Source organism: Venturia canescens, chromosome 6 (genome assembly GCF_019457755.1).
Source record: "Venturia canescens isolate UGA chromosome 6, ASM1945775v1, whole genome shotgun sequence".
NCBI classification, from domain to species: domain Eukaryota; kingdom Metazoa; phylum Arthropoda; class Insecta; order Hymenoptera; family Ichneumonidae; genus Venturia; species Venturia canescens.
The window spans coordinates 12693196-12706887 of record NC_057426.1 but is presented as its reverse complement, the minus strand read 5'-3'; the positions used below and the strand labels follow the sequence as shown (position 1 = coordinate 12706887).

The window sequence follows — 13692 nt, the reverse complement described above, 5'->3', positions numbered from 1 at the left end:
CCATAGGCATTCTCGTTTTAAAAAACCTGTGAATATTACTTTGAATTTGCAAAATCCAACGAGTTCTTGTGCAAAATACAAAAAAAAAATGACTATTGGATTCATTCGATTACGATATTCACCATGATAGACGGAGTTTGAGTACTGGAAAACGGTAATGATTTTCTCATCCTTGTCCAAACACGTATCGTCGAGTATCGTTTCGTACTGCATATTCATAGCGATCAAGTACAAAATTAGAGCCAAACGATTTGCTTTGTCAAGGTTGGCGACGTTATCCATGACATTTGGCAAGTTTGTAGGATCCCAGGGTAATATATCGAGCCCGAATTCGTGTTTTGATCCAGCTATTTCTCGAGCTAACAATTCACTCCGTTCTTTTACCGTCTTCGATAATTGGTCTCTCGTTTCCGACGTTATTTGCCCAACCCAACGCTCTCTTAACTGGACATCGTTCAAGGACGAATTCTCGTAGAAATTCAATAACAAATAGGGCAATATTTTAACGATATGGAAATCGTTCTCAGGCCCCCGAATTTTCGATATTTTCAAATATTCATTCAGCAGCGAGGTAGTTGGATACAAATTCAGATTCGTCCCATATTTCTCGACTGCAGACTCGTGGATACGCAATGCTGCATCCAGGAGGAATCCTTGTTGCCTGACGATCGTGAGTCTTGAATTATCCTGGAAATCGCGTATCTTCGGAGTAACAGCAGCGAGATCGAAGAAATTGGTCGTGCAGGTAGAAACGTCGTGACGATTGATGGCCTCTTCGATCAGTGATTTCAGACGTTCCTTGGCAAGAGTTCCTTGAATGCAGCGCGATTTTACGTAAACGTCGATACAAGAGATCCTGAATGCCTCGAAAGCTGGAAAACCTCGCGATATTTGTTGATTTATTAAAAATGCCGAATGCAAAAGGTGCACGACACTCAACTTATCCGATGTCACATCCTCAGAAGATATTTTTTCGTGTATTTCCAACAAAGCTTCTTGATGATTCGATCTCTCGAGGCCAAGACTGTGAAGAAGAGACTTCAGATCTAGAACGTCATTCTCGCATCTCTCCCTGTGACCGAGCATGAAAATTTCTACTCCTCTGTTCCGCATTGCTCTGTAATTGAAAATTGTGAAAAATGTAGTGATTCGGGTCAACTGGAGAAAAAAATTTGAATCTTGCATAATCAAGGACAAAAGCTCTTTTAAGGAGGTTGAAGCGTATCTCATGTTAAAACTATTTTCCAACTTTGCACATTAAAATTTTTTAAACAGAAAGCTTAAGACAGTATTAAACTTCTGGCGGGATATGCCGATGGTTCACCGTCGTGAAATTGAGATATTTATTGTTGAAGTTTGCAATTTTTTGAAAGCTTCCATAAGAGCCCATGTTTAACCTTGTCATTTTCGACAATGAATATCTCGATTACCAGGCGGTGAAACCTCCTCAAATTTTTCACACATAATTAAGCGCTATTCAAGAAAATTCACGTAAATTTTCAATTCATTATTTTGGAATAATAAAATCTAATGTATTTTTCGTATGATGTCCTATATATATCGCTTCAACTTCCTTAAATGTGCGGTGCGACGTTTTTTTTTCTATTTTTCATTTTACATGATTTTTATCCAACGTCGTATAATGAGTTGTTTTATTTTTATCGAGAGAACTTAAACTCACCTCGAAATCTCTCCATAGCGTGGATCCATCGTTAAGAAAAGCCTAAAGTTTTTGTGTGGCTTAATAGTTAAGATATCACCGTCGTTGGCAACTCCACGTTCTCCGATAGTGAGAACACCGCCAGGCTCTAAAAGCCCGTTCAGTCTGTCCAATACTGCGGGACTGCATAAATTAACTTGGTCCAACAGAAGCCAAGAGCCTTCCTGAAGACACTGCAAAATTTATACGTTCCAACTTGAGTCCAAACGTTATCGCCACAAAAAAAAAAAAAAAAAAAAATGACGAGAGAACCCTTTGCAAGTAATTTACAAATAATCATCAATTTTGTAGTTTCAAAAATTGCGCAAACGTGAACCTTACAAATACTCGGGTATCGAGACCACAGGCTCTGAATTTGTGTTGTGAGTTTCCAGAAAAATTGACATTTAGACGAATTTTATTATTTTAGTTTGGAGTACAAAAATTACTAGAATACAGCGCTGTCGAGATTGAAATTGTACGAAAAAAGAGTTGAAATATTAAAGCCTCGGATCTTCGAAATTGGAGGAAGCCACAACATTTTTCTACAAATTTAAGAAAAAAAACGATGGAAATAGTTTAAAAAATGACATTTTAAATAATTTTCCATGCAAAGTTCACTCTCATGATCCATTAGAAATATTAACTTGAAAATATCTGACATTTCGTTAAATTTTAATTGTGCTGGTGGTAAGAAAGGAGCAAAAAAAATTACCTTTACGAGAATGCTGTCAACCCACTCGAATTTTCCACCTGCATTCAAGCACTTATCTTCTTTGACGTTGTGCGCCAATTTTTTCAATTGTTCGTCAATCACTTGCAGTTCTGAAGTCGGAATATCGACCAAGCTCTTCATCGCTGTAACGAGCTTCCACAATTCTTTTGTACGACGAAGAAAAAGTTCCGTTTCGGCAGCCATTGTAACTTTGTGATTTTCGTCTGTGCGTACAGGAGATTTTCAATCGTATTATTATTTCATGAGATTTATATTGTTGGCACAATTCTTTCTTTTATTCATGGTGTATTGCTATGAATATGGTTCATAGAGAAAATATCGATCGATTATGATGATGAAAGCCGACAACGACGTATGAATTCGTCTAGTAATGACGCGGTTCTTCTTCTGTGACTTACCATGCGAAAGATTCTGGACTCTTTCCAGCCAGCTGTGATACTCGACCATTTGTTTGAGGCCATTGTCGTTCAATCTCCGTTTAAGATATTCGACGAGGAGACTCTCGACCTGGTCTAGAAGATTTTCCAAGTGTCGATTATAGTCCGTCTGCAAAAAGATAATTTTCCTTTGTATTTTTTATCGAACAATAATATTGTTGATCGAAATGCGATTAATTATGATCAAAGTACTCGTGAATACCGAGTAAAAAAAATCAGATTGAAAATGAGGAGTAAAAATATTCCAAACAATGTTGTTGAAATTTAAAGCTGTGAAAACATTCACTCCTCTGGGGCTGTTGTAAGCTCTTCGCCTTATAAAGTTCATAAGACTTTTCAAGTTGGCATGCAAAGTGCAGGCGAACCAGCCAGTATTACGTACCACTGGCGGAACACTGTTTTCGTATCTCTTATGCTCATGAATTTTAATGTTGTGATCCACACAGTTCATGGCAAATACGTGATACGAGTTGCAGCATTTTCGTTATTTCTGTTATACAACGTATGAAAGCAACGTTGACAAAAGTTGTATTATTTTTTATTTTCTTGCTTTTTTCAACGAAAACGTCCCCTCAGTCCTCCCTTTCGTTCCTGTTTCTACTTTATTTTCCTCGCCAACGTGAAGCAACGTCGAATAGTTTGGCTCGAATATAGAAAGGGCCAATTTCGTAGGATCGATTGAGACACATTCCACGATGGGATTCTCTATTTACAACGATCCAGTTCCATCCCAGAAATTTGTAAATCTATTGATAGACACTTCTCGGTTGCATTATCGCGAATTGGCTCTCGCCAAATGTCTCTTCCGCATTTCCCCCCGTTTTATTCATGTTTTTTTGGGTCCGGGTCCGTCAGAAGACGGAAAAATTGTGGAGGACCCTCCAATGTGAATTTTACTACCCGCGAGGGCTTCCTGGACTGCCGGAACATCGAAGAAAAAATAAATGTCGGAAGCTCTATTAAATACTATCTCGTTCCCTCCGTAGCGACATCCGGTACAGTCCATAGGCTGCTTTTACATGACTCCGCGATCGAGCTGCTTTTGGACGATGAGAAGGCGTTATTTCTTAATGGAAAAGAGAGACCGAAAGTTGCCTCTGGGCGAGAGAGGGACACGGATATTCGTCGAAGGATAATCCGCGGATCAGGAAGGAGAGAACCTATACGATATCCCCGCATGAATCAAAATGATTGATACGGGTCTTTGGATAGTCTCATCCTCACTGTACAATCCTCCATTTTCGTCTTCCACTTTTTTTTCCTCTTTTCGTTCCCATGTACCCCGGGGATTCAAATTTTCGGCTTACTCCCTTTCCACTTTCTTCTCTTTTTACATTCGCACTCGATCTTTCACACTTTTTTCTCGCCTCTGAAGATTTCTTGTGAATTAAAATCCTTCCGAACGGATTCCGCGTAGCAATAGGAAATCCGATTGCTTTTCATAAGAATTTCATCATGAAAAATTATTTAGTGAGCGTGCATTAAACAGGAAACTGCCTTCATCAGGTCCAAAAACTATCTTCGTGAAATATTTTACAGCAGTGCAAACCCCTTGAACGATTTACTCGTGCCACTTTTATCCAGGCTTCGATTTTGCACCAAAATATAAAATTTGTGATTCCTCGAACTCGAAGAACGCAACTAAACTCGCATCATCCTATTTTTTTTTTGCTTTAAAAGCTTGCCACGAACTTCGCCAACGTTTTGTCATTTATAATGAGCGATATTCAGCGACGATTCGCATACCTTTTCTCTGCTCTCGAAACTCATTAAACAATAAACGACGACGATCAAATTTTCAATAAATAAAAACAGAGCTAAATATTTGTTTATAGAAATAAAACTGTTGAGAATATTAAGCAGTGCCGTACACGGCGGGGAATAAACGGACCACCGTTCAGAGTTGCGATCTTTAACGACCACATGAAAATTTCGCTGTCACTTTAGCCTGTTTTATTAGCCGACGATCTAACAACAGACGAATCCACCTTGTTGGGTAGTGACCCAACAAGGTCCCAACATTCGCGTTTATTTTCAATGTCGAAAATGTAAACAAATTGAGTGCTTTTTCCAAATGGCAATGCGTTCATAAGTGCTCATTTTCTGGTCGATAAAAATTCGTGAAATATCATGACAGTTAAGCGTTTTCCGATATATTGACACTTACGTAACTCATTTTTCATCGGCAAACGTTCCGACAACACGAGGGGGTCGAAGAAGAGTTTCAACGTTGGGGCTGTACCCTTCTCAAGTTGTATGTATATACGCAAAGATATGAATTCTTTCATTATTTTTCACTCGGGTGTAGAGTTTTGTGGTCAGAACGGGACTCGGTCGTGCGACATTTCTTTAGCAAAAAGTATGCCACATGCTCCAAGAAAAGTTTCCTTCGCTAGACACCGAGCTCGAATATTACGAGACAACTTTGGACACAACACTGCAAATTCCGAAGGCTTTTTCCTCGGTAAATTTGCGTGAGCCAAAATTCTCGAAATTTCTGTGTGTTTTTTTTTTTTTCTGTATCCCACGAGTGAAACTGAAAAAGTTCATGTTTTTTCCGCATTTCAAAAATCTTTTGCAAGTGAATGTAATATACGTTAGAATTCCTTGGGATCCTTTCGTATTTCTGGCACGTAGTCGAGGAGCATTGGACCGTGACTCACGAACGAGCCATACCGTTGACTCGAAATAACAGCGATCCTCTAACATAAGTCTCATTTTCTCTGTTTGAGAAAGGCAAATAGATTCGACAGCTTTGCACACGGGCAAAAAGAAGGGCGCCTCCCCTCCCCTCTTGCTTCTCTCGGTGCACGTTTCTCTTTGCCACAAATTCGTCAATCCGAGCCAAAAAGCTCGTCACATTCAGCCTGACATTTCGGAGTGCAGTCGGAAGATGGGATTTGAAAGGACAAAAATGTAGATAAAATAAAATGGACTAGTTGAAACAGTTTCACAACGATGGAGAGAAAGAGGCAGCTCGGAATTTTTCGTTTAACGAAAGAAGCTCCGATTGGAAGATCGAAAAGTCAAACTCGAAAGAAACTTACTGATTTCATTTCATTAACGTCCATGTTAAGAGTCGAGAAATATATTTATTCCGAGACTGGATACTGGCCGTGCCAAAGTTGCATCGCGAGTTGGGAAGAAGCTCATATATAAGAAAAAAGGTCTCGCACGGCACAGGGGCTGCGGCGAACCACGAGATCGATAAGGGCGCGTCCGGCGGAAGGAAACTTTTTCGACGGGGTCGATCTCGCGAGCGAGTCCACCGCGAGAGCGTCAGTTGTTGGCTCGACGAAGAGTTCAACGTCGGCCTCGAGCTTTCCACATGAGCTTCCCATCCTCCTCCGACATATACGAATACGAAAAGTCCTCGTCTACCGAGCCACTACCGAATGCTATCGAGAAAAGTCCTACCAAACTCGGATCATAGCTTTATACTGGCAGCCTTTGACGAAATTTTCCTGCATCGCTATAGATTTCCTCCTGCGTGTAGATGATAATGTATATTCCGCATATTTATGTGTACATTTGATTCGAACTTACGGGAAATGTGAGTCAACGAGAGGAAACCTTAAATTTTCCACTCAAAATCTGATCCCTTCAAGTTGGAAGTCGTTAAAGTGTTTCGTTACTGAATTAATCTTCAAAGCAGTTCATGCACGAAATGATTTTCTTAAGAAAGTCTTGAAATTTACACAGACTTTAAATGGGTAGTCGACTGACACGCATATTAAATTTTAAAGGGTTCGTCTTATTGGTTATTTCCCCAAGCGTGTTTAAATACGAAGAAAAATATACAGGGTCAAGGGACTGTCCGTAAAAAATCGTTTATCTTTCCCATAATAACAATGAAGTATGTGTATTGAAGGGTTGGGAAAAAATTCGAGCCGATTGTCTTACTAGTAATGAAGATATATTAAAGTTAAAGATTGAACGAAATTGGTAATAAGCATTCGTATAAATTCACATTTGCATATATTTCGTCATTTTGTTTCTTCTTGGCTTGGCCCATTCCTGTCGAAGTCTTCTGCCCTTTTAACAACACTTTTTTCTTGATCCATTTCCCTTTGTGTTTTCCCCTCGCGTTCTCTAATAAAGTGATTTTTTTACGTAAAAAACTATAGTATTTTAGCCCGGGACGAATGAAATTTGGAGTTCAGTCAGTGACGGATCCCCGTTCAATTGATGGCCTGTAATTTCATTCGCCATGAGATAAGTTGAAATAAATTTATTTACAATTTTTGATTGATAACTCTGACATTAATTTAAAGTGACTACATGCTTAATTAGGAAGTAAAAATTAAACTTAATATGGCTACTGAACAGTGAGAGGTATTAGGAAGAGCTGCTTTGTTGTTATTTACAACGTTAAAAGGTAGAAACATCGTTGATGTGCATCATTTTTCGGTAAGAATCCTATCAAGTTCGATCACTCAAACCATTGTGCTAAATTTATATACGAATCGTCTAAAATATCCAACATAGTGTATCAATTTATCGTTTCACGTTAATTTATTCGTCAGTTAAAAAATAAGAGGTTTTTTTTTACAATTAAGGTTAAGATGTTATAATGTGATGCTTTTTTGAAATACCGATGATGAATACAATTTGGAATATTCAAAATTACATGCATTTTTTCGATTTCGTTTCGAAATGAACTACCACAAATATGTTTGCTGCAATTTATATGCTATCCGCAAAAAATCGATCGAATTTAAACACCCATAAAATAATACGATCCTACCTTAATGATGTATCTTAAAAAATAGTACAAAAAACGGTCTCCATGCATCGACGATGATTTCTTACGACATTAATTTCACACTGACCGAAGCGATGCTGCAGGTATACGCGAAGAATGGATAAAAAGGCAACAACTCCAAAAACTCATTGATCGAATTTAGGGAAAGGTTTATTCGAAAAATGTTTCATCGAAGCACGCTATGAATACAATAAAAATATTCGGAATAAATTGAAGCTGTAGAGGGCTTGGAAAGAAATTCAGAAGGCAGTCAATATGTGAGCGGTACGCCGGAAATTGTGGAATGGAAGCGCGCAAGAGAGAAAACTCGACTTCTGCCGAGCTATATCGAGGCTGGATTAGGCAAATGTGGATTCCCCGCGACCGAGAGCTTTGTCTTCGGGAGCGGACTTTTGGCCGGGCACGTCACGTGTCAACGACCGCTCGACAACTTCTCTGTGCAAGCCTTACTCCATTAGTGTCTGTGTGTGCTTTGCGTTATTACATTTGCACGGGGCATTTCATATCGACTGGACCGGACATCGAGCTTTCTCCTTTCACAGATTCCCTGAAGAAAAATGACTTCTCGTGAGAAGCTTGAAAGTAGAGAGATCTTAGAACGCCCTCGCCTCACTCACTTCAATCACGAGAAAATCAATGGCAAACACAAAAAAGTTTAAACTCCAGCAGCGAAAAGAGCACCATCGCAGAGGGTCCGGGAATGCTCAATTTTAAAAACTTTTTTGAAGTATTAGACTCGCCAGCAAAGCTGACACAAGGAGGAAAGAATTTTTGAGAAAAGTGCAAATAAATGGGAAAAAGTTTCTTTTGTACCTTGGAATATGGAAGGAGAATGAATAAATAAGAGTGAGAGTTCGGGCACTGACCTTTTCAGGTTGCCTGAAGTGGCTTGTGCATGCATAAAAGTAAATATAGGTTAACAAACAAAAAGACGCAGAACAAGTGATTGCGCTTGTTGTGTAAGGTGTTTATGCCCTTTCGTTTGCCTGGTAAAGACGTGAAACACACATTCGGAGTATACGAGCCCATGCGAAAGAACTGTGTAGGGTACTTAGTATGTGGCACTCGGTTTCGTACCCGCCCTCGCAGCCGTGTCTCATTAAGCTCCGCCGGATAATGACACCAAGCATGCTTCCGGATTAAAAATAAAAAATAACCGGAAGCCTCTGAATGGGATTTTCCCAAATACGCCAAGAGGAAACGAGTTTCGCGACGTCACACAATCCTTTTTGCTGGGCGAAGAAACAAAGTCGTTCCGTCTCTTCGCTCTTCCACGTTTCCGCCAAGAAAAACAACAATAAAAAAACAAATTTATTTCATCTGCTTCATATCTCCCGGCAGAGAAGAAAAACAGCGATAAAACGTTGCGTAATCTTTCCGTTTCGTCCACCAAATTTTTTTCAACTTCCTTTGAACGAACACGTTATTTTTCTGACTTTATTTATTTTAGGTGCCCAAGTGCAATGTTTTCGTTCACTTTTTTTTTCCTGATTTTAAGAGCTTTTCAATACTTTCGTTAATGAGAATGGTTAGAGGTCCATCAAGAAATTTGGAATTTCATAGACAATTTTAACTTCAATTACGAATTTTCATTGAGAATCGTACCAAGTTTCTACGTCCAATCAGAAATAATCACTTCGGGTCACTGTTTTACTCGAGCGGATCCGGATCGAGGAAATGCAGCGTGATTCTCCTCTCGGAGAATCGAATCAAACCTTTCGACTCGAAATTCTATTCTGTACGAAAGCAGCCGTTGCCGGTGATCGAGCTTGTATGGAGACCCAATTTTTTGTATCATCTGCGTTCGAACGACGGAGCTCATCGGACCTGTGCGAAGGACATTGTCGTGACTGTGGGAAAGTACACGATGCGAACCGTTGTAGAACAAGGGAATACAACATTTTTCGTCTGCCCTCCAGAATCGGCCGAAATTTTGGCCATGAAGAAAATTGATATGAAATTTATTTCGGTGTTGATGAAATTTTGGAAAAATCGACCAACGAGGACTCCCTTAAATATCTACGCGTAAGTAGGGAAAACAACTTGAACAAAAAGCCACGGAAAGTAGCAGAATCTCGTCTTGTTCCGAGCTCTTTTTGGGCAAACACGAAGTATTTGTAAGTTGCTGGGCTCCTCTGTTTGTTTATTTCTGGTCCGGAGGAACATCCGAGATCTAATTAAAAGTTGTTAGAGCGAGAAATTTTTTACGTAACATGCTCGCGTGCGGTGTATCACGTAATTTTGGAAATTAGATCCGCCTGGATCTCATTCCTGCAATGGACCCTCCGCACACGATATTAATTGCTTCGTGTGGCGTTCGAAAAAACATTCGTAAATTTGTTGTGCGTGTGTAGCTTTACCAGCATATGAATCAACGAAAATGTATTCGCACGTAAAATCTCGTTGAGTTTTAAATTGGTAAATTTATTCGAAATTTTTTATTTTAAATAATAGAAACAATGGAATCATCATTTAGAAGCGAGTTTTGCAATTGCAGACTTCGACTGACCCTCGGATACTTCGAAGATTGCGTCACAGTCAACGATTTTGCTTGGTGCTTGTATGAATGAGAATCGTTTGATGTACACCGAGATCTTTTCGATCGATTCGACTCTTATTCCTATCAATAGCCTGAGAAAGGATTTAGGGCGAAGAGCGATTGAGGGTAAAACGGAAATAGCCCCTGGGACGTTAGGACAGTGGCCAGGACACGAGTAATCGGACTCTTCGAACTCACGAAGCACCGACTTGCTGGAGAAATATTCCCTTTGTTCTCTCTGTTCCCTGTAGAACGATCAATTCGCCTCTCTACTACGTACAGTATTTATAGGGCCTGCGATCCAAACCTCGAGCAAAGACGACCCTCGGCCATCTGCGATTCGGTGATATTTTATTTGTTTACTTTCTCGTCCAAATACGCTTCGCTTTTAACGCGAGTTATTTCCGAATTCTTATCGTCGTACAATTTTTAGTGGGATTGCATGACTATACGCGAGTTAAGGACGAAAAATTCATTTGAATATTTCAACGAGAAAGATAAAACGCCGAAAAAAGGTGTTTTTCACAAATTGGGGATCCTTCAGACAGGCTACGAAAATTCGTAGAGTTAAATTCAAGAGAAATTTCGTAACTCGGTGGAATCGGGCAGCGTATAAATCAACTAGTAGGCTAGAGAAATTCGACCCCGGGGTTTGCACTCCCCAAAATATGATTTGGAGAAATACCTTCACACACCCCTGAATCTTAAGGTATGCATTAAACGATATTTATATATTTTCGATCCATGAAAAACTAGCGCTCTTGTATATGATTTTTCCGGTCACAGCATCCGGACTGTCCCGGACCAGTTGTTAAGCTAGAAGAATCTATCCGGGAGTTGGAGGCGTTCTTTTAACGTTTTTTCTTCACCGCGCTACGATAGAGTCCTCTGAATGCAATTGAGAATCACGAAAGCGAGAGAATTTTTTTTCGTCTCATCTTCTCGTGGAGTCCCTTTCATAATCCTTGGATTCCAATGCTCGTAAAGGTTTGCACTCCCCTGGCCATCATTTTCATATTCATGAAATTGGCCTTTCGGTCGTCACGCGTCAGGGTTGAACCTCAGTGACAAGCTCATTAGGATCTTCTTCGTTCGGAGGGTCGGACTGAGAATCCGTAATTTATTTTTTTATCTCGCGTTTGCGGATTTTGCGTCAACGTTTCAATGGAAACTGTATGAAAAGCGGACAAGTTCTCCGTTGCTGTTACTCTTTTGGTTTTATACAAATCGTGTTTCAAGCACTAGGAACAAAAAGGATCGTACAATGAAGAGACGATAGCCAGGTAACAAATTGGTGGCTCCGACAGGCTTCTGCAGCATCGAAACTGTGGAAGTTTATTCGCTTTTGTCTTCCTTCTTTTCGTTGTTTTTCTTTCCCCTTAAAAGTGTTTCGCTCAATTCAATTGGCTGTTTCTACATGCGTTATTCGTCTTCGATACAAATTTGATGACAGTTCGATCTTGACAAAGAGTTACCTTATTTATGATTTTTAGTGTCCCTCAATTATGAAGATTCCTTTTACGTTTACTCGGAAACGATAAAATAGTGAGAGAAACTCAGACGAATACTCATTCTTCATGGTTGAGATGAACGTTGAAAGATGAAAAGGAAGCAGGGAATAAGCAAATAAAACGCGGAGTAACTCGTAATAGTTTTGAGAAATAGGTAAAATCGTATGTTTGACAAGAGAATTTGCTTGGAATTCACGACAGCTCCGATTTCAATATTCCCTTCGGAATAAACAGCAAATCCACGGAAACAAAACTGATCTTTTAACAATTCATTCGTGCACTGATCTTTTATTCCGTGCACAGGATTCGACCTTTTCCACCTCACACGCGTCACGATCCCCCTCAATATAAGACAGCAACTTTTGTTTCAATACCGTTTCCGCCTTTCATAAAGCCGTGAATTTCCTACGAATAGAAAAGTTCGCTATGGTAAAAAAGTTTACTTTCAAAGTTCGCTGGATAAAAATTTGCGAAGTTTTAGCACAATGACGCAACCGAATGTCAGAAGTTTATTGCGGGTTTATCGACGTGGGTATGCGGCTAGGCGTGAAAATGGAATTAATTATTTGTTTGCTGATACTTTACGAACATAATATGTTCCGTGGGAAGAATTTTTTTCGCAAAGTTCCGATGAATTATTCACCAAAGTGTTGCAGCACTTACAATTAAAATGACGGAATTGAGTTTACATATTTTGCGAATAAATGGCGATATAACGATGAACTCGATTTATAATGAATGAACAAATGAACAATATATTTAATAAAAACTTTAAGTTTTAAAAGATTCCTCGGATAGAGTCTAATGAAAAAGAAAAAAAATCGTTAAAAATGAGCCGAATGAAGGCAGAATGCGTTACTTCGAATCCGAGAATCATAAAAACTTTTTTCATCCTTTTCCCCGTGAGTTTTTCCGTTTCGTTGACTCGATGCAAGCGGAAACGTTGCAGACATTGGCAGCCCTTCCATAACGAAAAAAGGTATATTGAAGAAAAATGGCTGCTCGTAAAAGCGTGGAAACGTGCCAATGACTGTCGGTTAGCCGTTGTAAAAAAAACAGGGACTTTCTAGAACGGAGTTGCCTCGTTTTTCTCGCTTAACCCAGGATTAAGGGATGTTTCGGGCAAAGCTACGTTTACTTTTCCCGTGGATCCTTACAAATTTCGCAGCCAGCCAAGCCCGAAATTCCCTATTAAAGCGTTTCTCCTTTTAACGCCTTGAATCGAAAGTAAAATATTAATCCAAACATTTTTACGTTTGTCACGAATTCGCGCATGAAGGTGGGACACAATTGCCTGGCAGCATTTGAAAAGACCGTCTAAACCTTCTGCCAGATTCGGAGCATTGCTTCTCGGGGGCTGGACCAAATGCAACGTTTGTTTTCAACCGGATCTATTCTACCCTTGGACAAAGCAGTCATTCAAGAATGCGGAAGCATGAAAAAATGTAAAAAGTTGCTCGCTCCACACGTATCCGTATTTGCTCGTAGTCAGCGATGTATCCATATACGCAGTGGAGTCGGCCATATAAGAACTGTTTGTCCTCGGTGACGATACTCTTGTGTAGCGTCCCCGTCATCAATCACTCGCTATCGCAGCCGAGCAGCATTGTTCTCGTTCGAACATTCGTTCAACATTTGTAGCCGGATCTATAGCTGTGTAGATAGTCGATGAAAATAGTCGCATAAAAATAGTGGCTTGAGGGCAAACGCGAAGTGAGAGAAACGAGAGTCTCTGTAGGACAGATATAGAAGTCCGTGTAGAATAACAAACATCCGCGGCTCGATGTTCCAGCGCTAACTTTCTCGTTTGACCTAATTAACCCTTTTTCCTGTCGAGCGGCGTGGACGGCTAATTCGGTTGATCAACTCGTCATTCGTGTATTCATCGCTTCGCTTTGTACTCTATCGCCCCTTCCGTTGAATGCTGCTCCAATGGGAAGGACAAAATGCGGGGGCTGTGCGTTGTGCAGGAGCCCCTCCGGCCATGATTATCCGTTAATTAAGG

At 40.0% G+C, this 13692-nt stretch overlaps 1 protein-coding gene across 1 annotated transcript in view; it reads right to left on the bottom strand.

Moving 5' to 3' along the window:
* Positions 1-13692, bottom strand: part of LOC122412007 (midasin) — a 107991-nt gene that overhangs the window by 9393 nt on the left and 84906 nt on the right. The window contains exons 10-13 of the mRNA XM_043421215.1: positions 2834-2981; positions 2415-2638; positions 1682-1893; positions 123-1117 (exon numbers count right to left, since the gene is read on the bottom strand). Coding sequence (XP_043277150.1) covers positions 123-1117; positions 1682-1893; positions 2415-2638; positions 2834-2981 — 1579 coding nt within the window. The remainder of the gene's footprint in view (positions 1-122; positions 1118-1681; positions 1894-2414; positions 2639-2833; positions 2982-13692) is intronic.